Source organism: Nelumbo nucifera, chromosome 6 (genome assembly GCF_055504915.1).
Source record: "Nelumbo nucifera cultivar China Antique chromosome 6, China Antique-T2T, whole genome shotgun sequence".
Classification (NCBI taxonomy): Eukaryota; Viridiplantae; Streptophyta; class Magnoliopsida; order Proteales; family Nelumbonaceae; genus Nelumbo; species Nelumbo nucifera.
This window is the reverse complement of record NC_142654.1, coordinates 30,918,667-30,932,442: the sequence shown is the minus strand read 5'-3', so window position 1 is coordinate 30,932,442 and position 13,776 is coordinate 30,918,667. Positions and strand designations below refer to the sequence as shown.

At 36.2% G+C, this 13,776-nt stretch overlaps 1 protein-coding gene across 1 annotated transcript; it reads right to left on the bottom strand.

Annotated features, from left to right (window-relative positions):
- Positions 1–9,760: 9,760 nt before the first annotated feature.
- On the bottom strand, positions 9,761–11,852 carry LOC104598696 (disease resistance protein RPM1-like). Its single transcript, XM_010260877.1, has 3 exons — positions 11,088–11,852; positions 10,636–10,866; positions 9,761–10,477 (listed from the first exon to the last, which is right to left on the bottom strand). Exons 1-3 carry the CDS (start codon positions 11,850–11,852, stop codon positions 9,761–9,763), a joined length of 1,713 nt encoding a protein of 570 aa, XP_010259179.1.
- Positions 11,853–13,776: the final 1,924 nt, after the last annotated feature.

Sequence of the window (13,776 nt, the reverse complement as noted above, 5' to 3'; positions counted from 1 at the left end):
GTGGTGTGATCCTAGAAGGCTCGAAGATAGTTGACAAGCTTCTAGAATCTGCTACGTGTCACTCCGGCAGGATGGCCATCCAAAATGCTCAAACCTCTGTGCTATCCGAGGTGGCTCGGCCTACCGAGGTGGCCCGACCTACCGAGGTGGCCAAGGATGCTGAGTCATACGTCCACTCATCAGGTTGTGTTCACATGTCAACTGCTTACTAGGTCAGGCCAAATCACCCCACGTCAAGAACCAATTGCCTGACCGGTTTCTAGGTCAATCGGTCCAACTGTCTGGTCCGGTATGATTTTAAAACCATGGTAAAAAAAAAATAAAAAATACAAAAAAAAAGGACCAGAATTAGGGATGGTAATATTCTCTATGCAAGTACTCAGCCTCCCTGACCCAATAGGGACAACGGGGATGGGAAGTGAGGTCCTTGCCCCACCCCGACCCCAATTATTTATATATTATTTACATTAAATGTGTATATATATATTATAATATTTATATATGAAAATATATTTACAATATTATCTATATTAAAATTTTTCCTTTATTTTAAATAAATCTATCTATTTTCCAAAAAACTTTTTATCTCTAATCTCTAACTATTATTGGCAAAAGGTTTGCCTTGTACATCTCACAATATGCTTTTAACAGTTTATATGGTTCTATAGCCGTTCTATCTTCATCCATAGCATCTATAAAAAGTTCACATTAAATGAATCGTCCTCCTTAATCTCTCAAATACATGAAATTTTTTAAACCACATTTCCCTCTTGGAATAAGAAGCTGCTAGCCTCAAATTTTGGTCTTTTTGCAAATGCGCCTCATCCTTATTTGGGCCTAAATCACTTTTCAGCCGCTCCCACATGAATTTTGATGTATATAATTTTTTATATCTGAAATAATAAATGTAATTGAAAAAAATATATAATAAAATAGTATAATAAATTTGAAAATAAATGTTTATATATATACATACATACATAGGATGACCCACTTTATCATGTTGTGCCACATTAACCCGTGGGCCTCAAAAACCCAAGCCCAGTACAGCCCATTTGACAACGCTACCCATATGTGTTTAGAGGGAGGTGTTGACATAAGATCACTATGAGCCTAAGTGGGCCACTCAATCAAAATGCAAGCCTCAATGTCAATTGACTACCCAACCCTGATTTTAAAATAAATCCCCGTCCCTAACTCTGATCCCTGTTGGGGATAAAAGTTGTCTTCCATCCCCAATTCCCAACTGAGATGAATTCTGAGCGAAGACCCAAATCCCCAAATGTTTTAGTTAACAATATTTTTTGAAAAATAAATTTACTTAAGATAAATAAAAATTTTAAAATATAAACAATTTTTTAAATCTATTTTGTTATATATATAATATAAATAATATCACATATATAATAAATTATATTTAATATAAATAATATTTAATACATTTATAATCGGGGTCAGGGTGAGGCAAATACCTCATTCCCCATCCCCGGCCCCAACCCTGATCGGGGATCCCAATTAATCCCATCCCCATTTCCGCCCTACCAAAATAATCCCCATTTGTAATCCCTAACCAAATCCAAAAAGAATAGTACTTTGTTGAACTACCCTAATTCCTTTGCCTCCCACGTTTTTAGTAAAATCTCATCTCCAAATACTAAATTTTTAAGATTAATAATAATGCAATTTTCATTTTTATAGAGGGTCTGTGTTGAAGCACAATTGTATGAAATGATGGCATCAAAATAAATAAACACAAAGAGTGTATAATTTTACAACATCTAATATCTTATAACACCTCTATTATATCTTCTCATAATTTGAGACCTCCGTGAAGGACAAGGTCCTCTATCAGAAATTGATACAATGGGGCTATTTGAACAACAATCAATATTTTACGGACTATCTTTTATAGATGTGTGTTTGGATATGTATAAAGTAATGAATTCATGAATTCTTGAGGACACTTATATAATATTTTTATTAATCTTTTAATTTACTTGACATTATGACAAATTTATAATATAAATGCCATTTTTGTATCCAGTGGCAGATCTATGTAGGGGTGAGCATTCGATTTATTCTATTAAAAACTAATTCAAATAAATCAAAATTTTAAAAACCAAAATGAAAATTGAATCAAAACCAAATTATAAGAAAAGCAAAATAACAGAAACCGAAACTTTTGGTTCAGTTTTTTATTATTTTGGTTAAAACCAAATTTTATTAATATACATAAAATATATATTATAACACATATATTGTAATACATATGTTAAGAAATTGAATTTCATTATAATATATTATGTATGTTATATACAATAAATTAATATATAAATAAAATATGATATGTTATATATTATATATTACATTGAAATTTGGTTAATACAAGATTTTGGTTAACCGGATTTCTAATTCTAAAATCAAAACCAGAACCAGAATTTTTTATTTTAACGGAATCATGCTCACTCTTAGATTCCAAATCTTGTGTCTGTGTCCATGCGCAACAAATGGATTTACTTATTTAATCAATTGATTATATTGTAGTAATAATAGTTAACAAAATCTACATATACCCATTGTAATAAGACTGTTAAAACCCTAAATAAGTGAAAGTCTTATTTAACTGAGTCCGGATCACCTGCCAACCAGTGTTTGGTCGGTCAGACCGGACTGATTTTTTTTCACCCAAAATTTGTTTTTTGGCCAAAACTGTTGATTTGGTCAATAAACCATTAATCCAAATGATCAAACCATCAAACCATCGATCCAGACAATAACTTTTTCCATTTTTTTATTTTTTAGGTAGAATGGTCTGTCCATTTGATCCGAACGGTTAGATTGTTCAACCCAAAAACTGGACCCAGAACAGTTTCTTGTCCGATCCTGTTTTAAAAACCTTGCAGCCAACAAAATAAACAGACTTGGACTACTTTCAGGACGAGTCAATTCAAATTTTAATAAAAATCCCAACCCAAAAGGCTCCATAGATTTCACTCTGCACCCCTTCCTACAACTCTTTCAAGTCACCGACCACCGACCACCGACCACTCTTTGTTTTAAGCAGCTGTGGCCACATGTTCTCTTTCTCTCTTAATCTTACAAAACCAGCTTCTTAGAAATTATTTGAAGGTAGGATACATGCATGATTAATATTGCAACTTGAGGTCTCATGAGTTGTGATTCACATACATTCAGAATAGTAAGTCCCAGCGATCTACAAAGACTAATGTTTAATTAACCAAAATATACCACGATTAATTAATGATATATATGATTGTTGACTATATATCTCATGCATTATTTTTTGAATGTTAGCTACCTTGTTAAGAATTTGTCAATGCAACCTTCTCTTTTTTTACGGATTTTTAAAACATTTACACTCGTTTAATTTAATTGCCTTGTCGACGAAAATTTCAAGAAAATTAGAGGATCTTTTTTAAGAAAGTTTCTTTAATACAGCAAAAATTGTATTGGATTCAGATTAGGTCCAGCCCGAACCAGGTCCATCGACACCTCTCTGGACTATATTGATAAAGTGCTTATGTGTCGAATAAATGCTTATTTTAAAAAATAAATCTGTTGTGAATAGGCCTAATTTTTCTGCTTATTTTTAAGTGCTTTTTCAGTAAATCCTAATTGTGTGCATTTGTGGCCCATGTTAACTCACCACATAATTTTCAATATATTTATAGAAGCAAGAGCCTGATGTAGCATAAATTTCTTACTACTCACTATGATTTTGGAAAGACATGATACTGAAAAATTAATAATATAATAAAAGTGGTAATCAATCAGATGGTATTTATCAAAATTCATAGGGGGTTTTAATTGACCAAGTTTTAGCATAAAAAAAAAAAAAAATTATATATCAGACCTTTTACATTGACTAATCTATACATTGATCATTAGGCTGTGTTTGGTTGCAATGCAAATAAATTTGTATTGATGCAAAAATCATAACAGTGTATATGATTTGAATGTAAATTTTGACCTATTTTTGTTTCAAATTTTAGCTTATTTTGTTTGGTTGTAGTATAAATGAAGTAAATTAAGACATTAAACAGAATAAAATTGCACTCCAAAACAAAATTAAACGAAAATTTACATTTTTTACATTTGCACTCCCACGCATTTATACTAATGCAAATAAAATTGGACTGCAGCCGAACATAGTCTAAAGAAAAAAATCTGTATACTGATCATGTGCACATTGGCTTATTCTCCTTGGTGTATTATTCCATATTTCCTTTTGAAAACCGCTCCTTTTGGACAAGCTTTTGCTTTTGAGATTTGAGTTATGAGAAATAAATTTGAGCCAAAAATATTTCTGAATATTTGCTAAGCAATGATTTTAAAAAACATGATAATTTAAAACCAAAACACTCTCAAGCCTTAAATCACTAATACCTTTTGGGCTTTGAAAGCACAAATCCTAAAGCTGAAGTGAACTTGATTTTGTCTACCTTGATATGAATTACTAGACTGAAACCTGCCACCAAATAACCATCTAATAATCATGCCGTTGTAGCCCTACATTTCTTTCAATTCATGAATAATCCTGTTGATTGGTCAGTTCTTTCCCCTTTAATTTTAGTGATGGGGCATAAATTTGGATTCCAATTGTCAACGAAGCTTGAATTGATCTTCAACCAGAATTTAATGAATATAGATAAATTGACCAATCAAACATCGGAAGATAGCTGTATCTAGCCAAATTACATCTAGATTTGGGAAGGATATACGACAGGTTCCTTAATTGATTTGGACCTCTCTTTCACAAAATTAACTGTATCATCAACCCACTCTAACTCTCGAGATACAGCTCATGTTGGCTGTGTTTCCCTAGGCTGTGTTTGGTTTAAGAGTAAACAGAAAGTGATTGAGAAATTATGAAATTCTTTAGGCTGTGTTTGGTTTGACAGATACCAAATACAGACTTAACGGTCAGCATGGAACCACCATCCACGGTGAATTTCAATGGTTATTGTGAATGACCCAGTAACTGAGACAGTCATTCGGCATCCTTTTGAATATGGAGGCCCAAGATCAAACCTGCATAGCTGCAAGCTCACATGGTAAGGTCGTCAATGGACCTCACCTGAACCCTACTCTCTCTCCACCCTTTATAATCTCCCTTCGATGCATAAAATTGTACAGTCATGTAGAAAAGCATACATATATACATATTAGACTTCAAAAGGCGTTATCAGTTGTTAGCGGCGTTAATATTTGAATTTTGAAGGTTTGATATTTGAAGCATTCAATACTGGGAGCATGTGAATCATTATTGTTGAATGTTGACAAAACCAATTTGACAAGCTTCGGGGAGGTGATTTTGAGTGTGCCCTCAAACTGGAGGAAGCTTCGTCTCAACATAAAAACATAGAAGTGGGGTATCAACTTGTTCATCAATTGGATTCAAAACGTGAGGTTCAACTGTTGAAGGCCCCCAAAATCAACCACAATCCAATTAATTGTACATTCAGACTTTAGAGAAGTGACGTATACCTGTATGACGTCGATGACCTGTATGAAAAAGCATGACTGCAACTTGGGTTGTGTTCCAAATTAATTAAGTTTTCAATGGGCTCGCCCAAAACCCTTGCCCATTATTGTTGAAATTGTTTAAATGAGGTAGCAAAAGCCCAATATTGTTTGATTATTAGTTTTTTCGGTATCATGTTTTTCCAACATCATGGTCAAATCTTTTTTTTTTTTTTTTTTCTATTATAAATAATGAATTTTTTCTATCTTTACATTGTAATGTGAAACCCCTTGGAAGATTGATTGTACACAAAAAATGATGGAACTGAAATTTTGTAAATGGCAAAAATATACACAAAAGCAGCATAGGCTATAAATGTTGTACATCCAAACCATGGGTTTTAAAACCGGACTGGACCGGATGGTCAGACCGGCAAAATTGGAAACCGGTCAAGTGATCGATTCTGTTTTACCCCAGAACTGTTATTTTGCCAAAAACTGTTGATATGGTCAGCAAACCACTGACTCAGGTGGTTGAACCATCCAATGGTTTTGGCCGTTTTTTATTTTTTTATTTTTTTGCCTCATGTCTGACATGTTGGATAGAGACAAAGCAAGCATATGAGTTCAGATTTGGCACCCCACAGAGCGTGCCCCACATATACATTTCATCGTGCATTAAGAACATCTTCCGTATTTGTCATAGAGAGGTGTTCTCAATACATGATTGGGATGTGTTGTGGGGCACGGATGAGGCACAATCTGTGAGGTGCCGATGTGAATTCCAAAGGAATTTCTGCAATTGGCAAAGCACAAAGCACCCCTTGTTTTCCTCTCTCCATGATGAAACTTCAGTGCCATAAAGCTTCCACATGTCCCTGAAGAATAGAACCTTTAATGGGCTTTCTTTTAACTAAAAGTTGCAAGCGCTGGATAGCCACTATCATCTTCACAAAACTATAGGGGGTGTAACTTAGGTGGGTTCGGGTTGGACTTTTTGTCAAATTTTGAGTGGACTTGGCCCAAAAGCCTGAATCCTGTTATGCTAATTTGTGTCAACACAATTTGCACTCCTATATATTACAATGTGGGGTATAGGCGTATAAATCTAAAGTCTATTGCAGGATCTAAAACATGAACACTGCTCCTCACATGCACATCCACCGTGCACTGAGAACATTCCCAATGCACGGTAGGATGTGCATGTGTGGCACCTGTGAGGTGCCCTGTGTGAGGAGTAGATCCGATCTCCCTTACAACATGTACCAGCTGCACATCAGGAATATCTCTCGTATGAGGAACACTTTATGAGAAGCAGATCCCAATTCATTAGAAAACCATTTTATGATATTTTCCAAAATGCAAGACATACTTTTGCTACAAGGGATATTTAGAAGATTTATCTGAAACTGAAAGACCAAGAATCTTGCACTTGAATTGTGACCATTGCATGAAATTTCGATATTTTATTTAAGCAGAACAGAACATAATGAAAATTTCCAAAGCTTTAGATGTTTTTCCCAAAGCTTGAAGTCATAGGTTGAATTAGTAAAAAATAATCCAAGTATTCATAATTTAAGAATGGATGTTAATAAAAAAGAATGATGAAATAGGATCCATGAGACAAAGCTTAGATGATGATTACGACAAGTCTTGTATAGTATTAGCCAACTTATTATGGTTGTCCAAAGGTTTCAAATTTTCAATTTTTTTAACCCGTGGTAAGATATATAATAGAGGAGAAAGGATGAATCAGAAGGATGCAACTTGGGTGGGTCCGGATTGGACTTTTATCAAAATTTGAATAGGCCTGGCCCAAAGGCCCAAGCCTACAGCAGTGTAAAATACTAATTCAAGCTGAGCTGAATCTACTAACCACAATATTGTGTATACACATCTACAGCGGCACATTGGGAATATCTCTTATATTATTTATGGGAGATGTTCCCAATGTGCCACCTGTGGTATCATGTTTATATGGATGTGGGTAGCGTTTTGTGACCAACAGATCCATGTTTAACTCGAGCCAATACAAATTGCATCCCTAGGCTTAGTTGGTAGGTTCTGTGGCTGATTGCAGTCATGACTTGGATCCGTTTACACCCCTAGTCCGAATTTGATTCGAATAGTATTGGGGGTTATTTAATAGAATATTCCCTATAGTTTTATCGAATTTGATTCGAATAGTATTGGGGGTCATTTAATAGAATATTCCCTATAGTTTTATGGATTTATTAAAACCTACCATATAGTTTTCATTTTACTAAAACACCTTCGTTACTTTGCAACCTATTTACTTAGGTTGTGTTTGGTCAAAGGAAAATGTAGGGAAAGGTAAGGAAACCTTTACAAATCTTGTACCAGTTTCCCTATCTTTCCTTTCCTTTCCCCACCTTTTCCTTCAAATCAAACATAGCCTTAATCGACCTTTCATGAAGAAGTGTTTGTTTTGCCATTGAAAACAGTAACATTATAACCTAAATTGAGTGGAAAATTGTTCAGGGGCATGGTCCCATGCTTGTTTATTCCAAAAGTACCTATAATACTTCTTCATATAGAAAATAAATTTGACCAAATAGAGCCTAAAAGAGTGGTTGCTTGTATCTTATTAGGGGCAAAAATGGTATTTCATTTCCATGCTCTTTTTTATTGAATTTATTCAAATGGACATTAGAGTTAAAGCTGTCATTTTCCACTATCATCTAATGGAAGATCGATTAAATAAACAGATTGCAAACTATGGTGGGTATTTAGTAAAACACAAATTATAGGGTGGATTTTAGTAAACCCATGAAACCATAGAGGGTGTTTCAGTAAATGACCTTATTATTAAGGGTAAATTTCTTAAACTACCCTTATGGTTTAACTAATTAACTAATTTCTTAAACTACCCTTATTATTAAGGGTGTTTCATTAACTAATTAACTAATTTCTTAAACTACTGTTTCAAAATTGACCGTGTACCCTTATTGTTTCTGACAATTGACTAAGTGTACCCCTTAACCGTTAAACATGGACGAAAAAAGTAAAATGCCCGTTATACCCCTATATGAAATTACATTTTTATCCCTGTTTTTAACTTAACTCAATCCCACTCAGACACTCGCTCCATCTATCAAAAGAGAAGAGAGGAGCACCATTCATCGACGGCTCGACACTGCCATCGCCATTGCTACTAACGGCAGTCACTACAAATACCGAACGGTAGAAGTCTGGCAGAAGTTCGACAGAGGTTGGTGAATTCTTTTCTCCACTGCTTGCCGGTCTTCGTCCTTATTGGAATCACTCAGCCAACTTTTTTCTTTTATTTTCCTCCTTTCCTAAAATAAATGGAATTAGGTTCTCCGATTATAATCGTGAAAATGTCAAAGTCCAAATTCCCTTTCTATAGTTCTTTCTTTATTTCTGTGTTCTTGCTGCTGCAGTTGTAGTTTGTCTTGAGACTACAGACAAGCAAAGGGTGGTCCAGAAGTTGAAATTAAGAGAACCCAGATAAGAAATCAAGCTTAAATCCCATGCATGTGGGAATCAAGACTGTCCAATTAGAATTTGGGTCTAGCTTATGCTAGACAATTAGACCAGCTTTCTATTTGGAGCAGTTGGAGGTTTAAACTGAAACCCATACATGTCAGAATGTGCAGTAGGTGGAAGATGAAGAGTTTGTTTTTAACTTCAAAATACTACAACTGAACATCGTCCCATAATATAACTCTGAAAAATTTCATTGCGCCGCATTCCTTACTTCCAGACTTGCCCGAGGAACATGAAATTCCAGACAACTCATAACCTACTCAAGAGTTGGTATGTACATGTTAACATGTTAGCCTGCACTGTAGAGGTCTGAAACATCAGAACAGGCACCCAAAGACACCAAAATCACCTTTAGTTGGCATGTACAGACACTAATGTTGCTCCAAATTCGGACAATAGTGACTCCCTTATCACTGTCTATCAATGATATATAACTCCTGAAAGCAAACCCTGTTGGTCTACAACCCACACTCGGTGCATTAGAGGTGTCAATTGGACTGGATTTAATCCAACCGAATCCAATCCAATGTCAGTCCAATTAGAAATGGACTAGATCCAATCCAATCTAGTCCGAATCCAATACAAACCAAATCCAATCCAATCCATTAAAATGTAAATGAATTGGATTAGATTGGATCCAATCCAAACCAAATGAAATATCAAAAGTTATATAAAAGCACTTTTGGCATTGAAATGCACTTTTGTAATTTTTCCAATTCTAGAATCTTAAGCCTCTGAAAACCTCCTAATGAAAACCATAATCCTTCTCCCTCATAAGCTTTAAGAAGACGAAGATCACCAAGTTGGGCAAAGCTTGAAGGGCATCAGTGAGATCATTCTTTAATCTTGACCATCTCAGACATATTTTCACCAGGTTATCAAGCAAAGGTATCCATGTCAGTAACTTCTCTAAACGCCCTTTTAAATATAGACGTTCTAAGAGTTTGGAAGGAGATGGTAGTAACTGTAAATCAAGGATCTCATCCTCATCTCGTAAAGACACATCAAATGAAAGTAGGTGATCCATCTTTGCAATTGAGTCACATAGTCCAAGTCCATATTCTTTTCTAAGCCTTCTAATTCCCAACCTCCTTAGTTGGGTCAACCTTCCCAACTCTCTAATTATGCCTTTCCCATGGCTTGCATCTAAATACGCAAGCTTTTGTAGGGCTACTAAACCTCCAATACCTGTTGGGACTGTGACTAGTTGGGCAGAATCAAAAGGTAAATAGGATTCTACCTGATATCGATAAATAAGAATATGACGGAGTTGTTGAAGCTTGAGGATATACTTGGGTAGTTTAGTCACATAGGTCTTCTTAAGATCGAGTGTTTCTAGATTTCTAAGCCTCCCTATGGACTCTGGGATCATTTTGATATTTGTTCCCCTCAGACTTAGGTACTTCAAATGCAACAGATTTACAATTTCATCCGGGAAAATCTCCAATGGAACATGATTCAGCTATAGTACCTTCAAAATCTGGAAGCCAGAAAAGCATTTACACGAAAGGGATAATTCGTCTATCCTAAAAATTACCAGAGAAGGAAGGTTGGAGGAGAAGTTGTTCGTGTTTTCAAAAACACTCTCGCCCCTGTCATCCTCATTGTATCTTTGCTAACTGAACCAGCAAAATATGCCTCGCGTGCTTTCAGAATGATGATGTCACGCATTAGATCATGGATTTTACACTTTTTCATAGTTCCATCGCTATGTGTGTCTGCAATCTGAACTAGGCATCTATTGATCAGCTCCTTGAAATAGTTCTGTGTTGTCTCTTCCATAGTCAATCCTCCCTTTTCTTTTATGAATCCTTTTGCTACCCATAGCCGTATCAGCCTTACACAGTTAACCTGGTAGTCCTCAGGAAACAAGCTAAAGTACAAGAAACAAGGTTTTGCGTAGCAAGGGAGATCATTGTAGCTGAACAATAGTATTTTCTTCACATTTTCAAGTTCTTCACCGCTTCCTAATTCTGCAGCAAGACTTCGATATATCCTATCCCACTCTTTTTCAGCCTTCTCTTCTCTTTTTGACAGGAGACTACCAATGGCTATAATTACAAGCGGAAGACCTTCGCATCTTCCCAAGATCTTCTGAGAAAGATCCTCCAAGTGTGGGGGCAATCACTTTCTAGGGGAAACACTTTTATGCAGAAGAGAGCCCAAGCGTCCTCCGATCCAAGAGGCTTAAGGTGGTGAACATGGCCGATAAATTCTTTGAAGGAGGAGGCTATGTTCATGAAACGTGTTGTAATGATTATTCGATTGCCCAAATTCCTTCTAGGAAGCGCCAATTTAAGAGCCTCCCACGCATCGATATTCCACATATCATCTAAGACGATCAAATATGTTTTTTCTAGCAAGAATTCCTTCAGTATTTTCTTGAGATCAGTGTCATTCATCTTCTCCATCTCTTGAGGAATCGATTGCTCACTTGCCTTGAAGAGTTTCTCTATCATGCTCCTTAAGAGATCACCAACCTTGAAAGACTGGGAGATATTGAGCCAGGCTCGGTGTCTGAAGTATCCCTGCACGCTCTCATCATTGTAGACTTTCTTGACAATGGTGGTCTTGCCTAAACCACCCATGCCGATGACCGAAACTACTGCAAACTTTTTAGGATTTTCCTCCACCAACCATCCAATCAGTTTCCTTTTGGGTTTATTCGTGCCCACGAGCTCAGCCTCCTCCAGCAGAAGAGAATCCTCTCGAGGATTATGCCACGTATTATGATTAGTGGCAATGGAACTTGAACCTACTTCTAGCGTATTAAGGCGATACCTTTGGCTTCTCTCAAAAATTTCACGAACCCTGGTTTTTATGCCTTGTATCTCCATGGCTAATTGATGCTTGACTCTCAATTTTTTCATTGATCCACCAAATCTGCTCAGGCAACCGAAAATCCCATGTCTATCATGCTCAGGCAACTGAAAATCCCACGTCTTCGGTTTGGTAAGCCACATCTCTTACTTGATTCACCCAAGCTTTTATCTCCACGTTGCTCTTATCCATTGCATCCACCACCTGTAGGAAGGCGTTCATGCTTTGTAGTCCGTCCCTGATAAAATCTATTTCTTCACACACTCCTGACAAGAGTTCCACCTCTCACTGGAGCAATGGTATGAGCTTCTCCAGCAGAAGGTTCAAAGGAATCTTGGCCATCTCTCTCTCTTCAAGGGGTACAAGCTGACACAAGCTATCTCTCCTCTTTCTCCTCTCTTCATTGAAGAGTTTTAGGTTCTTTCCCCTCTATATATCAAAGTCGTAGTAGGTTTGAAAGCGAATGAGGCTCATTTATTTTTTATTTGTCGCCCGGTGTAAGGGAAGGAAAAGCCAAGAGCCATGACGCTTTTGTGAATTTAGGCTCAGTTTGCATTGTAAAAGCAGATAGCGCCATAGTGGGAAGAAAAAAGTCTTTGTTAGACCAAATTGCCCCTGGTTTAAAAGCCCGCCCTTCTCTCTATCCTCATCTAAAGGGAAGATTGTTGACATTTCAATCTTAAAGAACCAAAGCAAAAGGGTAGTCTGCGCCAAAGCAAAAGGGGAGATATGATTGTTTGCATTTCAATCTACAAGAACCAAGGCGAAAGGATAGCCAATGCCAAAAGTAAAAAGGGGAGATTGTTGGCATCTCAATTATGGGTGTCCATGAAAAACCGAAAAATCAAATTGAATCGAGAAAACTGAACTAGAAAATGCGGTTAACTGAATCGATCGGTTTTGGTTTCGGTTTAGAATTTTTGAAAAATCGAAGAATCGGTTCGGTTTTCGGTTAACTTAGAAAACAACCAATGGTATATTTATATTATATTTATAATAATCTATTTATAAATATATTATATATTATATATTTTTATAATATTTATAATATCTTATATATCATTTATTATTTGTAATATAATATTATACATATATTTATATAATATATATTATAAATATAAAAAACTGAAAATCGATCAAAAACCGAAACCGACGGACTAGTTAACCGGTGGTACTGGTTTGGTTTGGATTTGGAGAAATTGAAAAACCGGTAAAACCAGTTCGATTTACAAAAATTGTCCACAATCCGATTAACCGAACCGTGGACAACCCTAATCTCAATCTAAAATAATCAAAGCAAAAGGAGAGATTGTTGGCATTTCAATCTAAAAGAACCAAAGCAAAAGGGGAAATTGTTGGCATCTTAATCTAAAAGAACCAAAGCAAAAGGGGAGATTGTTGGCATCTCAATCTAAAAGAACCAAAGAGAAAGGGGATATTGTTGCCATCTCAATCTAAAAGAACCAAAGCTGGTTCTTAGCTCACCTTTGTATGCTCAATCACTACAAGAAAAATGAGCTAACCTGGCACTAACCGAACTGTTGGCTTAGCCTTTTAAACTGTCAACATAGGCATGAGCCGACGATTCAGCCGTCGCCATATATAATTGCATTCCTTAGGTCATGGACGTAAGCCTAGAAGACAAAGACCGCCATCGTAGAGACCCAGTCCAACTATTCATCAGCCGATGGTGTTTAAAGAACTACTGACCCATTTAATATACGACGGTGGTACAAATCGTTGGGACAAGATATGTTAGACAACAACTTGATTGTCGGCCTACTACATCCCAACCCCATAGAATGTGGCGAGTCATCTCGGACCCGGCAAGGCCCCCCCTTATAAGCTTTTGGTTCACTTCTCCAAGGGGAATCTTAATTGGCCATATGTGGTCAACACTAGATTTCAATTTCTAGGATTCAAAAACAAAGAGTTGTTACT